Source organism: Rhinoderma darwinii, chromosome 1 (assembly GCF_050947455.1).
Source record: "Rhinoderma darwinii isolate aRhiDar2 chromosome 1, aRhiDar2.hap1, whole genome shotgun sequence".
NCBI lineage: Eukaryota > Metazoa > Chordata > Amphibia > Anura > Rhinodermatidae > Rhinoderma > Rhinoderma darwinii.
The window spans coordinates 664643250-664664452 of NC_134687.1; the positions used below are offsets into that span (position 1 = coordinate 664643250).

General features: G+C 39.1%; 2 protein-coding genes across 3 annotated transcripts in view; one reads left to right on the plus strand and one right to left on the minus strand.

The window, feature by feature from the left end:
• Positions 1 to 21203, plus strand: part of LOC142664662 (uncharacterized) — a 429232-nt gene that overhangs the window by 162311 nt on the left and 245718 nt on the right. The gene's annotated exons all lie outside the window — the stretch shown is intronic.
• LOC142664641 (uncharacterized) overlaps positions 1 to 21203 on the minus strand; it is a 154272-nt gene that overhangs the window by 74231 nt on the left and 58838 nt on the right. Inside the window, exon 4 of the mRNA XM_075843826.1 lies at positions 15766 to 16500. Coding sequence (XP_075699941.1) covers positions 15766 to 16500 — 735 coding nt within the window. The remainder of the gene's footprint in view (positions 1 to 15765; positions 16501 to 21203) is intronic.

Consider the following 21203-nt stretch of genomic DNA (forward strand, 5'->3'; position numbering starts at 1 on the left):
GGAGAGATCTGATGTTTCATTATTGACCAATCCAAAAACACTTATTCTCTGACCCAAATTATAGCAAGCTAACAACTTTCTCTTCTAAAACAAAAGATATTAGTCGGTGCAAATTTTTGCTACAAATATATACTGATGGAATAATCATCCACAAATCAATAATTAAATAAGCAGTAACGAACGGGAACTCCAATAAAAAATAAAAAATTCAAATTTCATATTTAAACCTCTAGCTTATATTTTCAACAAAGTATAAATATTCCCCAATGTCAAGTTTCCTTCACACACAATTAATAACCAGTATAGTATATTTCCCTTCGTCCAATACAATAATAAAAAAATAATTTATATTCACATTGCGAGATCGGTCCCCGAAAGCCGTCCCCGGGTTTTTCTCGGAGGGACACCGTCATGGACCTGTTGATTCAGGGGATGAGGACACATTTCCGGTTGGCCTAGATGCGGGTTACACACGCGCGGTGTCACTTTAGCTTTTCCCTGTGTAGAGATACAATGATCTGAGATATCTGATAGCCTTCCCCCCCATTAATACAACAAAATAAATGGACCTACTACGTAGTGGTTTCACCACGGACAAATTAACATCGACATATAACAATCTACAGATAACATCAATACGAGACTCCATTTATGTACACAGGATTTTAATATTACTGGTGACAATATACGTTCTCAATTCCAAGATATTCATTCACACCGTAAATACATACATCACTTAGTTTAAATGCCCAATTCTCTTAGGACTATTGACAAAAATATCTCGACAAATCAGTTTTTGTCATAGCGGAGTCTTGTATTCCTCCGGACAAAGAGATAGCCGATATAATTACAATAAATAACCAGCACAGTATATCTTTCTTCGCTTAATACAATACAAAAATAATTTATACTTACCTTGCGAGAGTGGCCACCGAGAGCCGTCCCTGGGTTTTTCTCCGAGGGACATGGTTATGGACCTGTTAATTCAGGGGACTAAGACATACTTCTGGTTGGCCTGATGCCGGATACATGCGCGTGATGCCACTCCAGCTTCTCTTTGTGAAGCGTGACAATGACTTGAGGTATATGCCAGCCTTCCTCCCCATTAATATAACATAATAAATGGACCTATGACGTAGTGGTTTCACCACACACTTAACAATCTACAGACAATATCAATTTGATACTCCATTTATGTATACAAAATGTTAACATTTCTGGTGACAATCCATGTTCTCATTCCCAAGATATTTATTCATATCGGTAATAAATACATCACTTAGTTTAAATGTCCAATTTTTTCAGGACTAATGACAAAAACATCTTGACAATTTAGAACAACCCAAATACAATCACAGATTTACGGTTCAAGTACACTAGCTAGTTTGAGTCAAAGCGAAGCATTGTATCCCTCCGGCCAAAGAGATAGCCGATATAAGTATAGAATATAACGAATTTCTCTACATACAATAATATGCCCAGCCAAATTCATTTAATATTAACTCCTTGTGATATAACGAATCACATCACATAGATTTCTTATACACTAATTAATTCCAATTACGTTTTTCTTAATAATCAATCTAAATAATATCTTTCAGTCTTCCAAATGTCCCCTTCAATTTTGATTAAAACCTTTTAACCACTTTTACCCTTTATTCTTACACATAACATATTCTCAGTCAGTTTGTTTTTTAATAAAATCTCGTAGGAAAACCCCGTAAGTAAAGCACACTATATCGTTTCATAAAAACCATTATATATAGTCACACTATATAAACAGCTAATCTTCCATAAATTCTTGTTGTAATTGTGGAATAATATGGAAAACACTCGACAAGAAAATTAGCGTTTTTTTCATGGTTAGCTTTATTCCATTCCTTCCTGCCAGGAAGTGATTTGCGTTCCAAGGTATACCAGGGAGTTCCCTACTTTGACCCGCAATTAACCATTGCTAAAAATAGACTGGCTATAAAATCCCAGACTGACTAAGCGATTTTATAAAAGCCATGACTAAGGACGCTGCAAGCGTCAGAAACGCGTAGGCACCGCTTACACTGCCATAAATCCTCATTCCATTTGAGAATATTTTCCTACCATGCTATTGTTTTTAATTTTTTGACAATTCTTTAATAAAACTTGGAAATAGTTTCCTTTTAAAAGACTTCAGAGGACTCAGCGCTGGATCCATTTTCTTTGTCATGACACTATTTATGGTATACTAAGATGTGAGTACAGGAATACAAGTGTGTGTATGTTCTCTACTGATCACTGTCATATGAGATATTTATTGTATGGTAAGATGTGAGTACAGGAATACAAGTATGTGCATGTTCTCTACTGATCAACGTCTTATGTGATATTTATTGTATAGTTAGTATTGAGTTCAGGAATACAAGTATGTGCATATTCTCTACTGTTCACTGTCTTATGTGATGTTTATTGTATAGTTAGATGTCAGTACAGGAATACAGGTATGTGCATGTTCTCTACTGATCACTGTCTTATGTGATTTTTATTTTATATTGAGGTGTGAGTACAGGAATGCTAGTATGTGTATGTTCTCTACTGATCACCTCTTATGTGATATTTTTGGTATAGTTAGATGTGAGAACGGGAATATAAGTGTGTGTATGTTCTATACTGATCACTGTCATATGTGATATATATTGTATAGTTAGATGTGAGTACAGGAGTACAAGTATGTGCATGTTCTCTACTGAATAATGTCTTATGTGATATTTATTGTATAGTTAGTATTGATTACAGGAACACAATTATGTGTATGTTCTCTACTGATAACTGTCTTATCTAATATTTATGGTATAGTCAGATGTGGGTACAGGAATACAAATAAGTGCATATTCTCTACTGTTTACTGTCTAATGTGATATTTATTGTATAGTTAGTATTGAGTACTGGAATACAAGTATGTGTATATTCTCTACTGATCACTCTAGTTAAATGTTAGTAGGGGAATACAATATGTGTATGTTCACTACTGGTCACTGTCTTATGTGATATTTATTGTATATTTAGTATTGAGTACATGAATATGTTTGTGTATGTTCTCTACTGATTACTGTCTACTGTGATATTTACTATATATTGAGATGTGAGTACAGGAATACAAGTATGGGTATGTTCTCTACTGATCACGGTCCTAAATTATATTTATTGTATAGTTCGATGTGAGTACAGGATTAAAAGGATTTTCTTGTTCTCTACTGATCACTGTCTTATGTGATATTTATTGTATATAAAGATGTGAGTACAGGAATACAAGTATGTGCATGTTCTCTAATCATCACTGTCTTATGTGATATTTATTGTATAGTTAGTATTGAGTACTGGAATTCAAATATGTGTATGTTCTCTACTGATCACTGTCTATTTAAATGTGAGTAGGGGAATACAAGTATGTGTATGTTCTCTACTTATCACTGTTTTATGTGATATTTATTCAATACTTAGTATTGAGTACAGGAGTAAAATTATGTGTATGTTCTTTACTGATCCGTCTTATGTGATATTTATTGTATAGTTAGATATAAGTACAGGAATACAAGTATGAACATGTTCTTTACTGATCATTGTCTTATGTGATATTTATTGTATAGTTCGTTTTGAGTATAGGAATACAAGTATGTGTATGTTCTCTATTGATCCATCTTAAATTATATTTAGTGTATAGTTAGTTGTGAGAAACTGGATGATCTAGTACTGCAGACGTCTTTATGAAGAAAGGAGAAGATGGAAATCATACAGCGCACAACATCATCTGTGACATACAGATTTTCACTTATTCATAATTGAGAGAAACATCTTGTCAGAGCCGTCTCCACATAGAGTAAAGGGGTATTCCCAACACAGACAGTTCTTTCCAGGACATGCCAGAAATGTCTGATAGATGCGGCTCCACCTTTTGACGTGCTCTGATATTTCTGGAACTCCTATACAAGTGAATGGAGAGAGTCGTGCACATGTGTGGTCACCTCTCCATTCATTCCCCACCTAGATGCAGTCATCACCTCACAAGGCATATCAGGGGATCCCCCGTTGTCCACATAGAGGTGGGACCTTCATATATCAGACATCTATGGAATATCTTTCAGGTGAAAAGAGTAAAATGAAGACACCCCCCCCCCCCCAGACAATGAAGACCTGACTCCTGACAACCTGACACATTGCGGATACTTGGGAGACATTGCTGACATCTCACAAGACGTGGTGCACACTATGCAGTCAGTGTTTCATATGAACTGTGAGGTTCTGCAGCAGCTGAGGTGACATTATATATAAAGGAAACATGCAGTGTGATCTCTTATGTTATAGCGCAGGTGGAGGAGAGTGTGTATTTTACTCATTTAACCCCTTCCTGTACAGGAATCTACTGCTCAGGAGTTGCTCCCATGACATAGGGAAGACCCGAGACCCTGCTGCAAAGGCTGGAAACCTGAGAGAACTACGATTATGGCCATTGAACCCCTTCTATTCTGTGTTCAATAATGACTGAGGCTTCTAAGTGTCTGGGAGGGGGCACCTCTGTGAGAAATTATCTTCATCTCGAGAGTGTGAAGTGCTGATGAGTTGTCAATTTCAATTGTGTACAGAAAGAAAACCATATAAAGATATTAAAATATCTTTGACACTCCGTATTTCACTCTCACATAAAGTCGGGGGGAGATGTTGTCCTCGTGCTGGGGTCTCTCTGGATTAACTCTTACACCATCTCGAATAATGTCATCCAGTCCTGACCACAAATGGGAAGACACTTTACAATAATATTTCTGAGCTTCAAAAACTTCACGCTGAAAGAAACTGTAAAATATTATAATTTATAGAAGTCCGGACATTATTTTTGGAGCGATAACAATTATTTAGTTAAAAAAAAAATACATAATAATAAATTTTATAAAGTGACTTTTTTTGTTTTCCGAAATTATTCGGGATGGTGTAAGAGTTAATCCAGAGAGACCCCAGCACGAGGACAACATCTCCCCCCGACTTTATGCGTCAGAAACCTTTTAACCACTTTTACCCTTTATTCTTACACATAACATATTTTCAGTCAGTTTGTTTTTTAATAAAATCTCGTAGGAAAACCCCGTAAGTAAAGCACACTATATCGTTTCATAAAAACCATTATATATAGTCACACTATATAAACAGCTAATCTTCCATAAATTCTTGTTGTAATTGTGGAATAATATGGAAAACACTCGACAAGAAAATTAGCGTTTTTTTCATGGTTAGCTTTATTCCATTCCTTCCTGCCAGGAAGTGATTTGCGTTCCAAGGTATACCAGGGAGTTCCCTACTTTGACCCGCAATTAACCATTGCTAAAAATAGACTGGCTATAAAATCCCAGACTGACTAAGCGATTTTATAAAAGCCATGACTAAGGACGCTGCAAGCGTCAGAAACGCGTAGGCACCGCTTACACTGCCATAAATCCTCATTCCATTTGAGAATATTTTCCTACCATGCTATTGTTTTTAATTTTTTGACAATTCTTTAATAAAACTTGGAAATAGTTTCCTTTTAAAAGACTTCAGAGGACTCAGCGCTGGATCCATTTTCTTTATCTTTCTTCTACTCCATACGTGTGCCGACACGAGGACCCGTGCGCAAGTCCATTGATGCGATAAGGTGAGCTGGAGGAATCCTCCCAAACTTTTTTCTAGTGTCATGACACTTTGACTCGTCTCCAAGGCAGCCAATCCTTACCATGTGATGTGACATCATTGCCTTGTTCTTATAATTCTCAGAATTGTACTAAAGATGAAGGATTGATTGTCTCCAAGTTATGTAATGTTACTGCATGTTAGCCAAAATACTGTCTTGTATTATTTATTGTCTTATGGTATTGCATGAATATAGAATGAGTATAAATAAACGATAGGGGTCAGGACTAGCTCAGACCTCTACAGTAATCAGATACACATCTATTCTGTTTTTGTCTCCGGCCGTATTGGTGTCGATCTACCTTTTTGGAACTGCGTTATCACCAGTCATATAAAGTCCAATGTGTCACGAGAAAAGAATCTCAGAATCGCTTGGATAGGTAAAAGCATTCCGAAGTTAATACCACATAAATTGAAACATGTCAGATTTGAAATATGAGGCTCTGTCAGGAAAGTCAAAAGTGGCCAAAGCGGGAAGTGGTTATTGTAGATAAATGTAAAGTTATGCATTTTGGGTACCAACAATCTGCATGCATTATATGTCCTAGGGGGAGCTACACTGGGGGAGTCACTTGTTGAGAAGGATCTGGGTGTACTTGTAGAACATAAACGAAATAACAGCAGGCAATGTCAATCAGCTGCTTCTAAGGCCAGCGAGATATTTGCGTTTATTAAAAGAGGCATGGACTCGCAGGACAGGTATATAATATTACCACTTTACAAAGCATTAGTGCGGCTTCATCTAGAATATGCAGTTCAGTTCTGGGCTCCAGTTCATAGGAAGGATGCCCAGCAGGGACAGTAGATGGCTTTAAAAAAGGCTTAGATCATTTCCTAGAATGAAAAAATATCAGCTCCTATGTGAATGTGTAGAATTTTTGTTTTATCCCTTCCCTTTTCCCATCCTTTTGTTTAACTTGATGGACAGGTGTCTGTTTTCAACCGTACTAACTATGTAACTATGTAATAGGCTAAACAAGGTGAATGTGTTGAATGTACTCCTCCTATGTTGCGCCGTCCTGTTAATTTTTTTTACCTTCTTACTTTTTGTTATTTTTCCCATGGAACTGGATGAGAATATTTCAGCAGTTCCTCCAATCCTTTATGACTTCACGATATCTTTGGACAATTCCCTTCACATTTACAGTGTGGAATTTCTATTTATTTTTTGTTCATGGCTTTAGTCAGAAGAATCTTAACATAATCTCTACATTCCTGAGCAAATATGAAATAAACTTTGGGTCTTATTTATGGGACAAATGTCTACAGGGAACTTGGCCTCAGGACATCTGGTTAAGATCTTCAAATTACCAGGAATTGAGAGCGGTCTGGGAAACCGCAAAATTGACCTTTCTACAATCAAGACATCACCATGTCAAGATTCTGTCTGACAATACTATTTGTGTCATCTGGGCCAAGGAAAATCTGTCCCTCTCATCATTCCCTTGAAAAGGATCAGAAAACATGGTTGTGGACAACCTAAGCCGGAAAACTCTAGATCTGAGGCCTTAAACCAAGACTTTTTTTTTTAGGAAAATGGATCTAGTGTATGCCCATTCAAGGCCAAATCTCGATTCATTCTCCGCCATGATGCAGCAGCCTACTCATCATGCAGGTTAGGGGAACCCTGTTTTTTTACATAGGTGCAGGGTCCCCGAGATGGCACCTGCATCTACCAGACATTTATGGCATATCCTGTGTTGGGAATACTCCTTTATTCTGCAGCATTTCCACATTGCAGCTTCCCGCTTCTCTATGATTATAAGGTGTCATGACACTTTGACTTGTCTCCAAGGCAGCCAATCCTTACCATGTGATGTGACATCATTGCCTTGTAGACATAGACAGACAGATAACCCCTTTTAGGTACATTGATATAACCCAATTCAACGAACACCGAAAATAACAAAAAACATTGTGAGAAACAAGCGCTTGATTACAAAATAAAATTCTAACAACACGTTACACATAAGGATTAGTGTAAGATGACGGGAGATCATTGCGCGGCTGTGTCAGGATAGGAACGGTAGTTCATGTAAACCCTGAACTGTGGATTGTTACAGAACTATAAAGTTTTTTCATGTGTAAGGTGAAACCCTAATGTCGTTTTAGTCTTACTCACAATCATTATCTTACCCTTCAAAACTACACATGTATGGACCCTGCAGTGTCTAAGTCTCCTACTACAGTCACGTAAAGAGACCCTATGTAATCTTTTTTCTTTACATCTGTTGACATGTGTATTAATATTTAATCTTCATTCATACAGTATAAAAATATGAAAGAAAATTTCATAAATTGAATTTGCAATAATTTTTTAACAAAAAAAAAACCCACCTCACAGATATGCCACTTCCTTGTACGGCTCAAATACCTGGTTCTGCCCCCTTTGGCAAAAGCAGCCTCCAGCAGGCGTTTCTTTTATGAGGCCTCATTTACACTTGCATATTTTGGTCAGTATTTTGCATCAGTATTTGTAAGCCAAAACTGGGAGCGGTACATAAACAGAGAAAAGTATAATGGAAAGATCTGCATGTCTTCCACGTCTTGGACCTACTCCTAGTTTTGTCTTATAAATACTGATGCAAAATACTGTATAAAATTTGCAAATGTGAATGAGGCTTTATGGTCTACTAGTCTCTTATATGGGAGATTTTGTTTCCTACTCTTTCATGTGGAGCATGCACAACCAGTTTTACATCTCCCCCAGCATCTTGATGGTAATTAGAACTAGGCTTTCACTTGGCCATTCAAGAATCCTCCATTTATTTTTATTTTTTTTGGCCATTCCGTGGCGGGTCTACTGGTATTTCCATGTTCCAAAGGGAAAATGGTCAAACTATTAGATGTTAATCATTCCACTGTCCAGAAAACCATCTACATGTGGAGATTTTAGACAACTGCCCTTTCTTGAATCCTAGACATCCATAACCTTTCTGAATGCCTGAGAGCACTCTGGTTCTCGGCATGGTAATACCGCACATTTCACTAACAGAGGGAAACCAAACGTCAGAGGTTTAAATGAGACACGTTCCTCCTGGATCCTGTCTAAGTCTGGAATCACACATGCAGTTTTTTTTAGGCAAATCTAAGAGTGTATTATAAAGTATTGGGAAATATAAATGATGGACTTACACTTTTCTTTCTGGCTGGTTCCACTTCTGGCTTTGAGGTGCAGTTTTTCATAAGCTTTTTTTTTTTTTAGCTAAACTGCATGTGTGATTCCAGTTCACAAATAGCAGTTTTGTGTCAGAAATGTCTGCGGCTATTCCACTCATCTGAATGGTGATTTCAGAATCCATGTGCATGCTGCTGAACCAACTCCCTCAGATGTATGGAACTATTTACAGTTTCAGAAATTTATGCTACACGTCTGCTGCAAGTGAATCTATCCCGAGGGTAAGAACAGACGGAACGTTAACCACAACCACATAGATGACAAATGGACACACGATTTAGCCGATAAATATTGGGGTATTACAAGAAAAACTGGCTATTCGCCACCAGATCTGGGCGTGATTTTGGGCACCAACCTTGATTCTAATTCAGTGATAAATACATTTATGACATTTCCTTTCATGAAAATAAATCTGTGAATCTTTATTTTATTCAATTAGAAAGTTACTTTGTTAGTGTTTATTTTTCTTCAATTCCATCACCTTCATCTTTTTATACTGTTTTAACCCCTTAAGGATGCAGCCTAGTTTTGGCCTTAAGGCTCAGAGCCCATTTTTCAAATCTGACATATTTCACTTTATGTGGTAATAACGTGGGAATGCTTAAACCTACCCAAGCGATTCTGAGATTGTTTTCTCGTGATACATTGGGCTTCATGTTCGTGGTAAAATTTGGTCGATATATTCAGTGTTTATTGGTGAAAAATTGCAAAATTTGGAGAAAATTTTGAAAAAATTGCATTTTTCAGAATTTAAATGCATCTGCTTGTAAAACAGACGGTTATACCACCCACAATAGTCACTAGTTCACATTTCCCATATGTCTACTTTAGATTGGCATCGTTTTTTGAACATCCTTTTATTTTTCTTGGACGTTACAAGGCTTAGAACATAAACAGCAATTTCTCATATTTTTAAGAAAATGTCAAATGCCTTTTATTTAAGGTACCTGTTCAGTTCTGAAGTGGCTTTGAGGGGCCTATGTATTAGAAACCCTGATAAAACAACCCATTTTAAAAACTAGACCCCTCAAAGTATTCAAAACAGCATTTAGAAAGTTTTTTAACCCTTCAGGCATTTCACTGGAATTAAAGCAAAGTGGAGGTGAACTTTGCAAATTTCATTTTTCTTGCGGAATTTCAATTTTATTCATTTTTTTTTCTGTAACACAGAAGGTTTTACCAGAGAAACACTACTAAATATTTATTGTCCAGATTCTGCAGTTTTTAGAAATGTCCCACATATGGCCCTACTGCGCTCGTGGACTAAAACACAAGCCCTAGAAGCAAAAAAGCACCTAGTGCGTTTTGAGTCGTCTTTTTTATTAGAATATATTTTAGGCAGCATGCCAGGTTTGAAGAGGTGTTGAGGTGCCAAAACAGTAGGAATCCCACAATAGTGACCCCATTTTGGAAACTACACCCCTCAAGGAATTCATTTATGGTTGTTGTTACCATTTTGACCGCACAGTTTTTTCACAGCACCTATTTGAATTGGGCTGTGAAATGAAAAAAAAGTCATTTTTTCCAATAAAATGTCATTTGTGATCAAAATTTCTTATTTTCACTGGGAACAAAATACCCCATTTGGTTGCCCAATTTGTCCTTAGTGTGGCAATACCCCATTTGTGGTGATAAACTGCCGTTTGGGCCCATGGGAGGGCTCAGAAGGAAAGGAGTGCTATGTATTTGTTGGAGTCCAGATTTTGCTGGATTGGTTTTCGGGTGCCATGTCGCATTTGCAGAGCCTCAGGGGTATCAAAGCAATGGAAACCCACCAAAAGTGACCCCATTTTGGAAACTACACCCCTCAAGGAATTCATTTAGGGTTGTTGTTAGCATTTTGAGCACACAGTTTTTTCACAGCACCTATTTCAATTGGGCTGTGACATTAAAAAAATGAAATTTTTTCCAATACGATGTAATTTTTTAGCAAAATTTCTTATTTTCACAGGGAACAAAATGCTCAATTTTGTTGCCCAATTTCTCCTGAGTGCAGCAATACCCCATTTGTGGCAATAAACTGCCGTTTGGGCCCATGGGAGGCCTCAGAAGGGAAGGAGCGCTGTGTGTTCTTTGGAGTCCAGATTTTGCTGGATTGGTTTTCGGCTGACATGTCGCATTTGCAGAGCCCCAGAGGTATCAAAGCAATGGAAACCCACCAGAAGTGACCCCATTTTGGAAACTACACCCCTCAAGGAATTCATTTATGGGTAATGTGACAATTTAGACCACATAGTTTCTTCACAGAACTTATTTGAATTGGGCTAGGAATTAAAAAAAAATATATTTTTTCCAATAATATGTCATTTTAGCTCAAAAATTCTTATTTTCACAAGAAATAAAATACTCCATTTTGTTGCCCAATTTGTCCTGAGTGCGGCAATACCCCATTTGTGGTGATAAACTGCCGTTTGGGCCCATGGGAGGGCTCAGAAGGAAAGGACCACCATTTGGCCTACTGGGGATTTTCTAGTGCGAAGTCATGTATGCAGAAGCACCTGAGGTTCCAGTACAGTTGAAACCCGCAAGAAGTGACCCCGTTTTAAAAACTACACCCTTAAGGCATTCATCTAGAAGTGTAGTGAGCATTTTGACCGGAGACCTACACCCCATAAACTGTAATGTGGGTTCTCCCGGGTATGGCAATACCCTACATGTGGCTGTTATCAGCTGCCTGGGCACACAGCAGGGCTCAGAGGGGAAAGACGAGGGGGGATAAGCTGTGCGGAGTGCATCAGGGTAAGTAAAATTGGGGTAAATTATAAACCAAGGGATGTATGATAAATTTTAAAACACTCTTTCATACAGAGCTCTGGTTATTCGGGACACGTGTCACATTGATATATTGTGTCATCCCTTATCGCCCTCTTATAGCAGACTTTGCACCTCTTTTGACTTTTTCCCTTCTTGCCAGTTTGGGGAACTTCCCCTGGAAAGTGTTGCCCTGGTACGATGCGTGTGGCCCCGCTTCCAGAAGTACTGGGTGCCCCCCCTTCTTGGTCCCTAAAGATTAGGTTCTTGATAATCACCTCTTGAAATTCCAGGAAAGTTCCCGTCTGGCCTCGCACATCGACGAAGCACGTACGCATTGTACAAAGCCATCTGTATGATGTGCACGGCCAGCTTCTTATACCACACCGCATAGCGCTGTAGGGCTTCAGGGCTTGATCTTACAAGTCCATCCCTCCCATGTACCTATTGTAGTCCAGGATGCAGTCTGGTTTGGGGGTGGCCTTTCCTTCATATATCCTAAACCTGTAGGTATACCCTGATGCACTCGCACAGCTTATACATCTTCACGCCATACCTTGCCCTCTTACCCGGCAGGTACTCGCGGAATTGAACCCTCCCTTTAAAATGTACCAGGGACTCATCAATAGAAATACACTTCTCGGGGTGTATGCTGGGGAAAACCGGGCACTGGAACGGACTAATAGGGGTCTCCGTTTATACAAACGGTCAAAACTGGGGTCATCTCAGGGTGGGCACGGCTCATTATCAGTATAATGTAAGAAGCGAAGTATTGCCTCATTTATTTATTTTTTTAGGTTCCAGTTCAGTTCTGAAGTTGCAATGAGGGGCCCATATATTAGAAACCCCTATGAAATACCCCATTTTAGAAACTAGACCCCTCAAAGTATTCACAACAATTTCCATTTTTTTTTTTGTCAGAAAATCCTCTTTATACCATTTTTTTTATAACACAAAAGGATTTATCAGTGAAACGCAAATTAATACGTATTGCCCAGATTCTGCAGTTTTGAGAAATATCCCACATGTGGCCCTCGGGCGGTAATGGACTGAAGCAGCGGCCTCCGAAGCAAAGGAGCACCTAGTGGATTTTGAGGCCTCTTTTTTATTAGGCACCATGTCCGGTTTGAAGAGGTCTTGTGGTGCCAAAACATTGGGAACCCCCCAAAAGTGACCCCAATTTGGAAACTAGACCCCTTGAGGAATCCATTGTAGTTTTCTTGGGGTGCATGCGGCTTTTTGATCAGTTTTTATTCTATTTTTAGGTGGCGTGGTGACTAAAAAACAGCAATTCTACTATTGTTTTTTTATTCTTTTTTTTTTTACTGCGTGCACCGTGCGCTATAAATGACACATTCACTTTATTCTGCATGGCGATACGATTACGGCGATACCAGATGTTTAGAGTTTTTTTTTATGTCTTATGGCGTTTGCACAATAAAATACGTTTTGTAAACAATCATTCACTTTTTGTGTTACCTTATTCTAAGAGCCATAACGTTTTTATTTTTCAATCAATAAAGCCGTGCGAGGACTTATTTTTTGCGTAACGAACTGTAGTTTCTATCAGTACCATTTTTAGGTACATGCGACTTTTTGATCTCTTTTTATTCAATTTTTTGGGAGGTGAAGTGACCAAAGAATTGTGATTGTGGTACGGTTTATTATTATTTTCTTTTACGGCGTTCACCGTGCGGGATAAATAACTAAATAGTTTTGTAGTTCAGGCCGTTACGGACGCGGCGATACCAATTATGTATAGTTTATTAGTTTGTTTATATATTTTTATTAATAATAAAGGACTGATAAGGGAAAAGGGGGGATTTTTACTTTTATTACTTTTAAAACTTTTATTTTCTTATTTTTACACATCTTTTTTTAACTTTTTTTTAACTTTATTACTTTGTCCCACTAGGGGACTTGAGGGCAGGAGGCCCTGATCGCTATTCTAATACACTGCACTACATGCGTAGTGCAGTGTATTAGAACTGTCAGCTACTCACTGACAGCAAGCATAGTGGGTCCTGACGTTGTCAGGACCCACTAGGCTTCCGTCTATGGCATAGCCGGACGCCATTGTTTGGTGTCCGGTTGCCATAGTCACCATCGCCGGCCGCTATCGCGTAGCAGGCCGGCGATTGCAGCTTAACCCCTAAAAAGCTGCGATCTCTATAGAACGCGGCTTTTAAGGGGTTAATCGGCGGGGACACAGCGATCGGTCCCCGCTGTAGGAGCTGTGACAGCTGCTGAACAAGACAGCAGTGTCACAGCTCCTGTATGTGTCTGGAGGACGGCCGAAACGGCAGTTACTCCCGTGACGCACTATTACGTCATGGAGCGCGAACGATACAGCTGCCATGACGTAATAGTACGTCAAGGAGCGGGAAGGGGTTAATGAAAGTTAAATATAAAATGTCCATATATGTTAAAAACAATACGTTTACATTGTCCTTACTGTCACTCTGGATTCTCCTGCAGTGCGGGGGAATTTATGAATACAGTAATAAGACGTGAGGTTCATGGTGACAATTTGGCTTCTTTGCTTTGTAAGTAAAGCAGGCTCTTCTTTTCTTCCTTATATCCACAATACGTTTCCTTCATAGATCCCGGTCACAGTTGATCTCAGGTAAATATAATTTGGGTGTTTGGCAGATCCAGACTAATTTCACCCAAAAAAATAAATAAACACTTATTGGCTGTTTAACCCATTAGTGACCGTGAATACGCCTTTTCATGATCCCTGATCTCACGGGTGAGATCGTTATCAGTTTAACCCCTCAGATACGTCACTCCCTCTCAATACACTGGCACCCTGCGCATGATGCCAGAGTGCCGGTGTTCTATGGCAGCCGGGGGGTCCTTATAAAGGCCCCTGGGTCTGCATGTAGAGTATACCTGCTAGGTCATGTCTCTCTGGCATGGCCAAGCAGATGCCTGTCCGTCTTACACGGACAGGCACTAATACCAACAATACAGAATTATTGCAGTGTATTATAAAAACGACCGGAGGATCGCTTAGTTAAGTCCCCTGGTGGGACTAGTAAAATAAAAAGTTTAATAAAGTTAATTAAAAAAAATACATGAAAAAAAATAAAAAAACCACTTTTTGCCCTTACAAAATGCTTTATTATTAAAAAAAAGTTACACATATTTGGTATCGCCCCGTCCGTTACAACCCCAACTATAAAGTTATTACATTATTTAACCCGCATGATGAACGCCGTCAAAAATAAAATTAAAAAACTTGCAAAAATCGATGTTTTCTGTGAATCCTGCCTTTTAAAAAATATGATAAAAAGTGATCAAAAAGTCACATATACTCCAAAATGGTACCAATAAAAACTACAAGTTGTCCCGCAAAAAAAGCCCTCATACAATTGCATCGGCGGAAAAATAAAAAAGATATGGCTCTTCAAATATAGAGACACAAAAACAAATATTTTTTTTTTTAAAAAAGGGTTTTTACTGGGTAAAAGTAGTAAAACATACAAAATATATATATATATATAAATTTGGTATTGTTGCAATAGTAACAACTGAATAAAAGTTATTTTGTTATTTATACCACACGGTAAACGGCGTAAATTTAGGACGCAAAAAAGTGTGGCAAAATTGTTTGTTTTTTTCTATTCCCCCCCCCAAACATTTTTTTATAAAAGTTAATCAATCAATAAATTCTATGTACCCCAAAATGGTGCTGTCACAAAATATAACTTGTCCCGCAAAAAACAAGACCTTATACAGCTATGTCGACAAAAATAAAAAAGTTATAGCTCTTTGTATGAGACGATGGAAAAATTTAATAAATAGCTTGACCATTAAGGCATAAAATAGGCTAGTCACTAAGGGGTTAAAGTCTGTGAATAATCTAAAGTGTTTAAAATCTTTTTTTTGCTCTTATAGCATTTCCCATATTCTAAACGAGATTATGGTTTCTACTCCATGTGAATTCTCTGCGGAGTTCCAAAATGTAAATTTCTTTGTAAAACATCTTTCACATATAGAACATCAAAATGGCTTCTCCCCTGTGTGGTTTCTCCAATGAGCCCTACGTTTGCTTTTAGTAGTAAAACGTTTACCACATTCTGAACACGAATATAATTTCTCTCCTGTGTGACTTCTCTCATGTTTAACAAGACTTGATTTATCTGCAAAACATTTCCCACATTCTGAACATGAATACGGCTTCTCTCCTGTGTGACTTCTCTCATGTTTAACAAGACCTGATTTATGTGTAAAACATTTCCCACATTCTGAACATGAATATGGCTTCTCTCCTGTGTGAATTCTCTCATGTTTAACAAGACTTGATTTATCTGTAAAACATTTCCCACATTCTGAACATGAATACGGCTTCTCACCTCTGTGAATTCTCTCATGTTTAACAAGAGTTGATTTATCTGTAAAACATTTCCAACATTCTGAACATGAATATGGCTTCTCATCTGTGTGAATTCTCTCATTTTTAACAAGACTTGATTTATCTGTAAAACATTTCCCGCATTCTGAACATGAGTACGGCTTCTCCCCTGTGTGACTTCTTTCATGTTTAACAAGATCTGATTTATGTGTAAAACATTTCCCACATTCTGAACATGAATACGGCTTCTCTCCTGTGTGAATTCTCTCATGTTTAACAAGACTTGATTTATCTGTAAAACATTTCCCACATTCTGAACATGCATACGGCTTCTCACCTCTGTGAATTCTCTCATGTTTAAAAAGAGTTGATTTATCTGTAAAACATTTCCAACATTCTGAACATGAATATGGCTTCTCTCCTGTGTGAATTCTCTTATGTGTAACAAGATTTGATTTATGTGTAAAACATTTCCCACATTCTGAACATGAATACGGCTTCTCTCCTGTGTGACTTCTCTCATGTATAAGAAGATTTGATTTTTTGTAAAACATTTCCCACATTCTGAACATGAATACGGCTTCTCCCCAGTGTGATTTCTCTTATGTGTAACGCTGGTTTAGCAGAAAAAGGAGTCACCGCGGGCGCTGCTGCACTTCAATGGAACCAAAATGCTTGGAAGGTTCAGATCGTTGGTAATAATGTACGGAAGAGTATGAGAGTAAATGAGAATAAATGGAATTTATTGATAATATGACTACGCGTTTCAATGCCGTACTGGCATCTTCATCAGGTCATGGATGAACAAACAAAAGTCACTGTTTAAATAGCCATGGTAATGTTGAAAAAAACCCGCCAATGTGAACGGGGTCAAGGTGTTTAAGTGACGTCATAGTTCAAAGTTCAAAATACACAGGACCGGAAAAACACACAAAAACAGTAAAAGTATGTCATATAATAAAAACAATAAAAATGAATAGAGAAAGAAGAGTTTAAAATGTATGAAAAGAGAACATAATGAAAACCATGTAATTCAGAAGACTTGAAATGTAGTACGTAATGTGTGCCGAAGCGACACGGAAAAAAAGGCTGCCCGATAATATAGAATAATAATGTAAGTGAATACAGATATAGGTATGGACTACATGTACCTCACCTACATCTACCTCATTGGCCCCGATACCCCTGAAGACGCTACATCGTAGCGAAACATGTCGGGGGGGCTTCTACCTATATTTTAATAATTGTCCTATTGACGCTCTAGAATCTAACTAATAACTAACTGTATGTAGGGCTCTGTAGCTGTGGTACTTAACCCTTTGTAGACAGAGCTCCTACGTCTGGCACTACGCTGACAGCTGTCAGAAATGGACGTTAACTTTTAAATTTTATGTAGTCTGTCCTGTTGCAAATCGAATAAAGACTTTTTTCTTTTTTCTTTACATAATAGTTGGAAAACAGGGCTTATTTCTGCCGGCAGGCAGCCTCTTTTGAATTTAACTGTTCCACGCCCACCAACTATTGAGGTCCTTTCCTTTGTATCTATTGCTTCTCTGGAGATCTGTAGTGATCCGAGCCTGGAGCAGCAGCACAATCCTTATAACACTGTGCTGGCCGTACACACCATGTTTGCGGCACCTCTCACTCTGCTTGTGCCAGACACCAATTCCAGTCCCAGTCCCAGAACTTATCATCCTTGGAAGCCAAACATCCCAGAACATCCATGGTCTCCTGGTACAACTCCCTAGCTCGCACAAGAACTTGTTCCTTCCTTGCCATAATCTGAGCCTTATCCCAAGCCCAACATTCAATGTCTTCTGTAGCCTTTGGTCCGATACAGTCCATTGCCTCCTGGTAAACAACAATTGCTCTCCTCACGATAGACATCCTGGTGTGCAGACCTCTGTCCATCTCTCCTGCACTCTGTTGATCCCACTTCTGACACCAGTTGTCATGGGGTTCGTTAGGTTAATACACGATCAACAGAGCCAGTGATGACAGGGCAACTCCAACAGGGTTTATTGCATCCAATAATGACAGAACAAGTCGCATTCAATGCAGGAACAACACAGTCCACAAAATAAGGTAATCACAGGAACATCTTCAGAGCTCTGGCCTCAGCTTCAGCTCTCCTGAAGGTCTAAATCCGGAAGATCTACATCCTCCCCAGGACAAGCCCTTATATACCCCTCAGGAGGAGGAACATATTGGCATTTTCTAGTCACCATCATTATATGTATGTGAGTTGTGGTCCTTTGTGCTATCATGTGTATTGCCACAGCCGGGATGAGGACACACGGAGGGAGATAATTGGATCTGCTTGGTTTGCTGGTCTGCACTCTAGCTGAGTAATGGTGGTGCCTCCTTATGACCCCCTGTGGGGACTGGACAATAAAAACACTTTATGTCTTGAGGACTGCACCTCTGACTCATCTGATTGTCCATTTCCTGGTGACACGACCTGTGGTACCTGATTACAGAGTAATTCCTCTCTGCTGAGGACTCACAATAAAACCACACATAATGCCCCATCACATCATGGATCTGTTTTTTTAATCCAATATAAAAAAAAACACATCTTTAAACAAACTTTGAAAACTTCTTAAAAGACCCTTAAAGCGTACCTAATTTTTAGACGACTTTTCAGAATAATCTGTCATATGTGTGTGTACAGGAGCAATAACACTATTTCTGGCCATTACATGACTTGTATCTGGCATTCTTTTAGTAGTTTTCCCCCTGCAGGCTCTATCTTTAATTCTCAGTTTTCCCTGAGGTAGTGGATGGAGCTTAACTGCTATCATGTCTTCTATACACTGCACACAGAGCAGAGAGACACCCTGGTCTACTATCTCTCTGTAGCACACCCTTAGAAGCTGCAGCAGCATGGAGTTCATCATAAAGCAGTAAGGAGGAGTGCAGCGGAAAATCCAGCACATAGGTGACATAACTCTTACCAGCAGCCTATGTCTACTCTCTCTGCTTCTGCTCCCCCTCTCCTCTTCAAAGACTTTTATTGACAACAGCATCTGTGTCTTTGTGCTCCTGCTCCCTCCTTCTGCTTCCCCTTCCTTTCCCATAAACTTCTATAAGCAGCAGCATCCATGTGTCTCTCACCTAGTGCCACTAACTGTAGCGTCCATGGCCACGGGCCGTCGGGTTTACTTACCTCTCGACGCCCGCACCAATGGATCTGTGAGCGCTGGTCCCCATCTCCTTCATAGGAGACGCCAGTGCTCACTTCCGCTCCATTCCGCTGTGTCCCGTAGGGTGCGCGCGCGCGCTCATACCTGCTCTTAAAGGGCCAGCGCGCTAATGAAAACAATCATCATCATCATCATCATCATCATAACTCACATGATTTCCTGGAATGTAAGAAGGCCCCAGCCCTTCTGATCCTTGCCTGAGCGTTGTTTGTCGTATCCTAGTTTGTCTAAGCAAATTGTCTCCTAGTGTTTTCCAGTTCCCAGTGTTCCCTGTTCCTGTATCCGGTTTGCTGTATCCCACGCTATCCTGGTCAAGTGGCGTGCTGTAGTCATGCTGTGCTGTATTCTACGCTTGTCTTGCTACTCCACGCCTGACGTCTACCTGCTGCCTAGTCCCAGCCGAGCCTGCCTTGCTACTGTCAGAGCTGCCACAGGTACCCTATACGTACTATAGACTGTGACCTGCACCCTGTTGGCCAGCTGCCATACCGCCAAGGCGGTACGGCCCAATGCGTCCACAAACCCTAAACTATAACAGTAAGTAAATTACAAGGTTGATATATATCAGGAATACTATTAGATTACCACAGGTTGTTTGAAATGTTAACGTCCATTTAAAGAACACATATTCCAAAAAGCTATTTAGTGTATAGTAGATTACAGCGGAGATCCGATTGCTTGATATTGAGGCCTAAGGTTGCACTACAGAAATATCCTGGAGACGACATGTCCCCTTGTGACTTGTGTGCAGAGTTGTCATGGGGACCTCTGTGTTTTCTAATAGCTCCTCAATTCTTGTCCCAGGCTCATATTAAATATAGAACTATAATGAGGATTTTTCTTCTCAGCTGGGGATGGTGAAAATTGCAATTGTTCCACAGATATGCCATTTCAGAGTCCAATATGTTGTGCCCAGCTTGTGCCACTGGAAACACACACCCCAAAAATTGTTACAAGGGTTCTCCCGGTTACAGCAATACCATATATGTGGTAGTAAACTGCTGTTTGGGCACAGTGTAGGGCTCAGTATTGAGGCAGCATCTTTTGGCTTTTGGAGCCTGGATTTTGCTTGGTAGTAGCTCTGTTTGGGGTATTACTGGTGATTCAGTTTAATGTTGAGGCATATGTAATCTGTGAGGAGTATATCAGGGTATATGTAATCTGTGCGGAGTACATCAGGGTATATGTAATTTTTGAGGAATACATCAGGGTATATGTAACATGTGAGGAGTACATCAAGATATGTGTAATATGTGAGGAGTACATCAGGGTATATGTAATATGTGAGTACATCAGGATATATGTAATATGTGAGGAGTACATCAGGGTATATGTAATATGTGAGGAGTACATCAGGATATATGTAAGCTGTGAGGAGTACATCAGGATATATGTAATCTGTGAGGAGTACATCAGCGTATATGTAATCTGTGAGGAGTACATCAGGGTATATGTAATATGTGAGGAGTACATCAGGGTATATGTAATATGTGAGGAGTACATCAGGGTGTATGTAATATGTGAGGAGTACATCAGCGTATATGTAATATGTGAGTACATCAGGGTATATGTAATAAGTGAGGAGTACACCAGGATATATGTAATATGTGAGGAGTACAGCAGGCTATATGCAATATGTGAGGAGTACATCAGGGTATATGTAATATGTGAGGAGTACATCACGGTATATGTAATATGTGAGGAGTACATCAGGGTATATGTAATATGTGAGGAGTACATCAGGATATATGTAATATGTGAGGAGTACATCAGAGTATATGTAATATGTGAGGAGTACATCAGGGTATATGTAATATGTGAGGAGTACATCAGGATATATGTAAACTGTGAGGAGTACATCAGGATATATGTAAGCTGTGAGGAGTACATCAGGGTATATGTAATATGTGAGGAGTACATCAGGGCATATGTAATCTGTGAGGAGTACATCAGGGTATATGTAATATGTGAGGAGTACATCAGGGTATATGTAATATGTGAGGAGTACATCAGGGTGTAT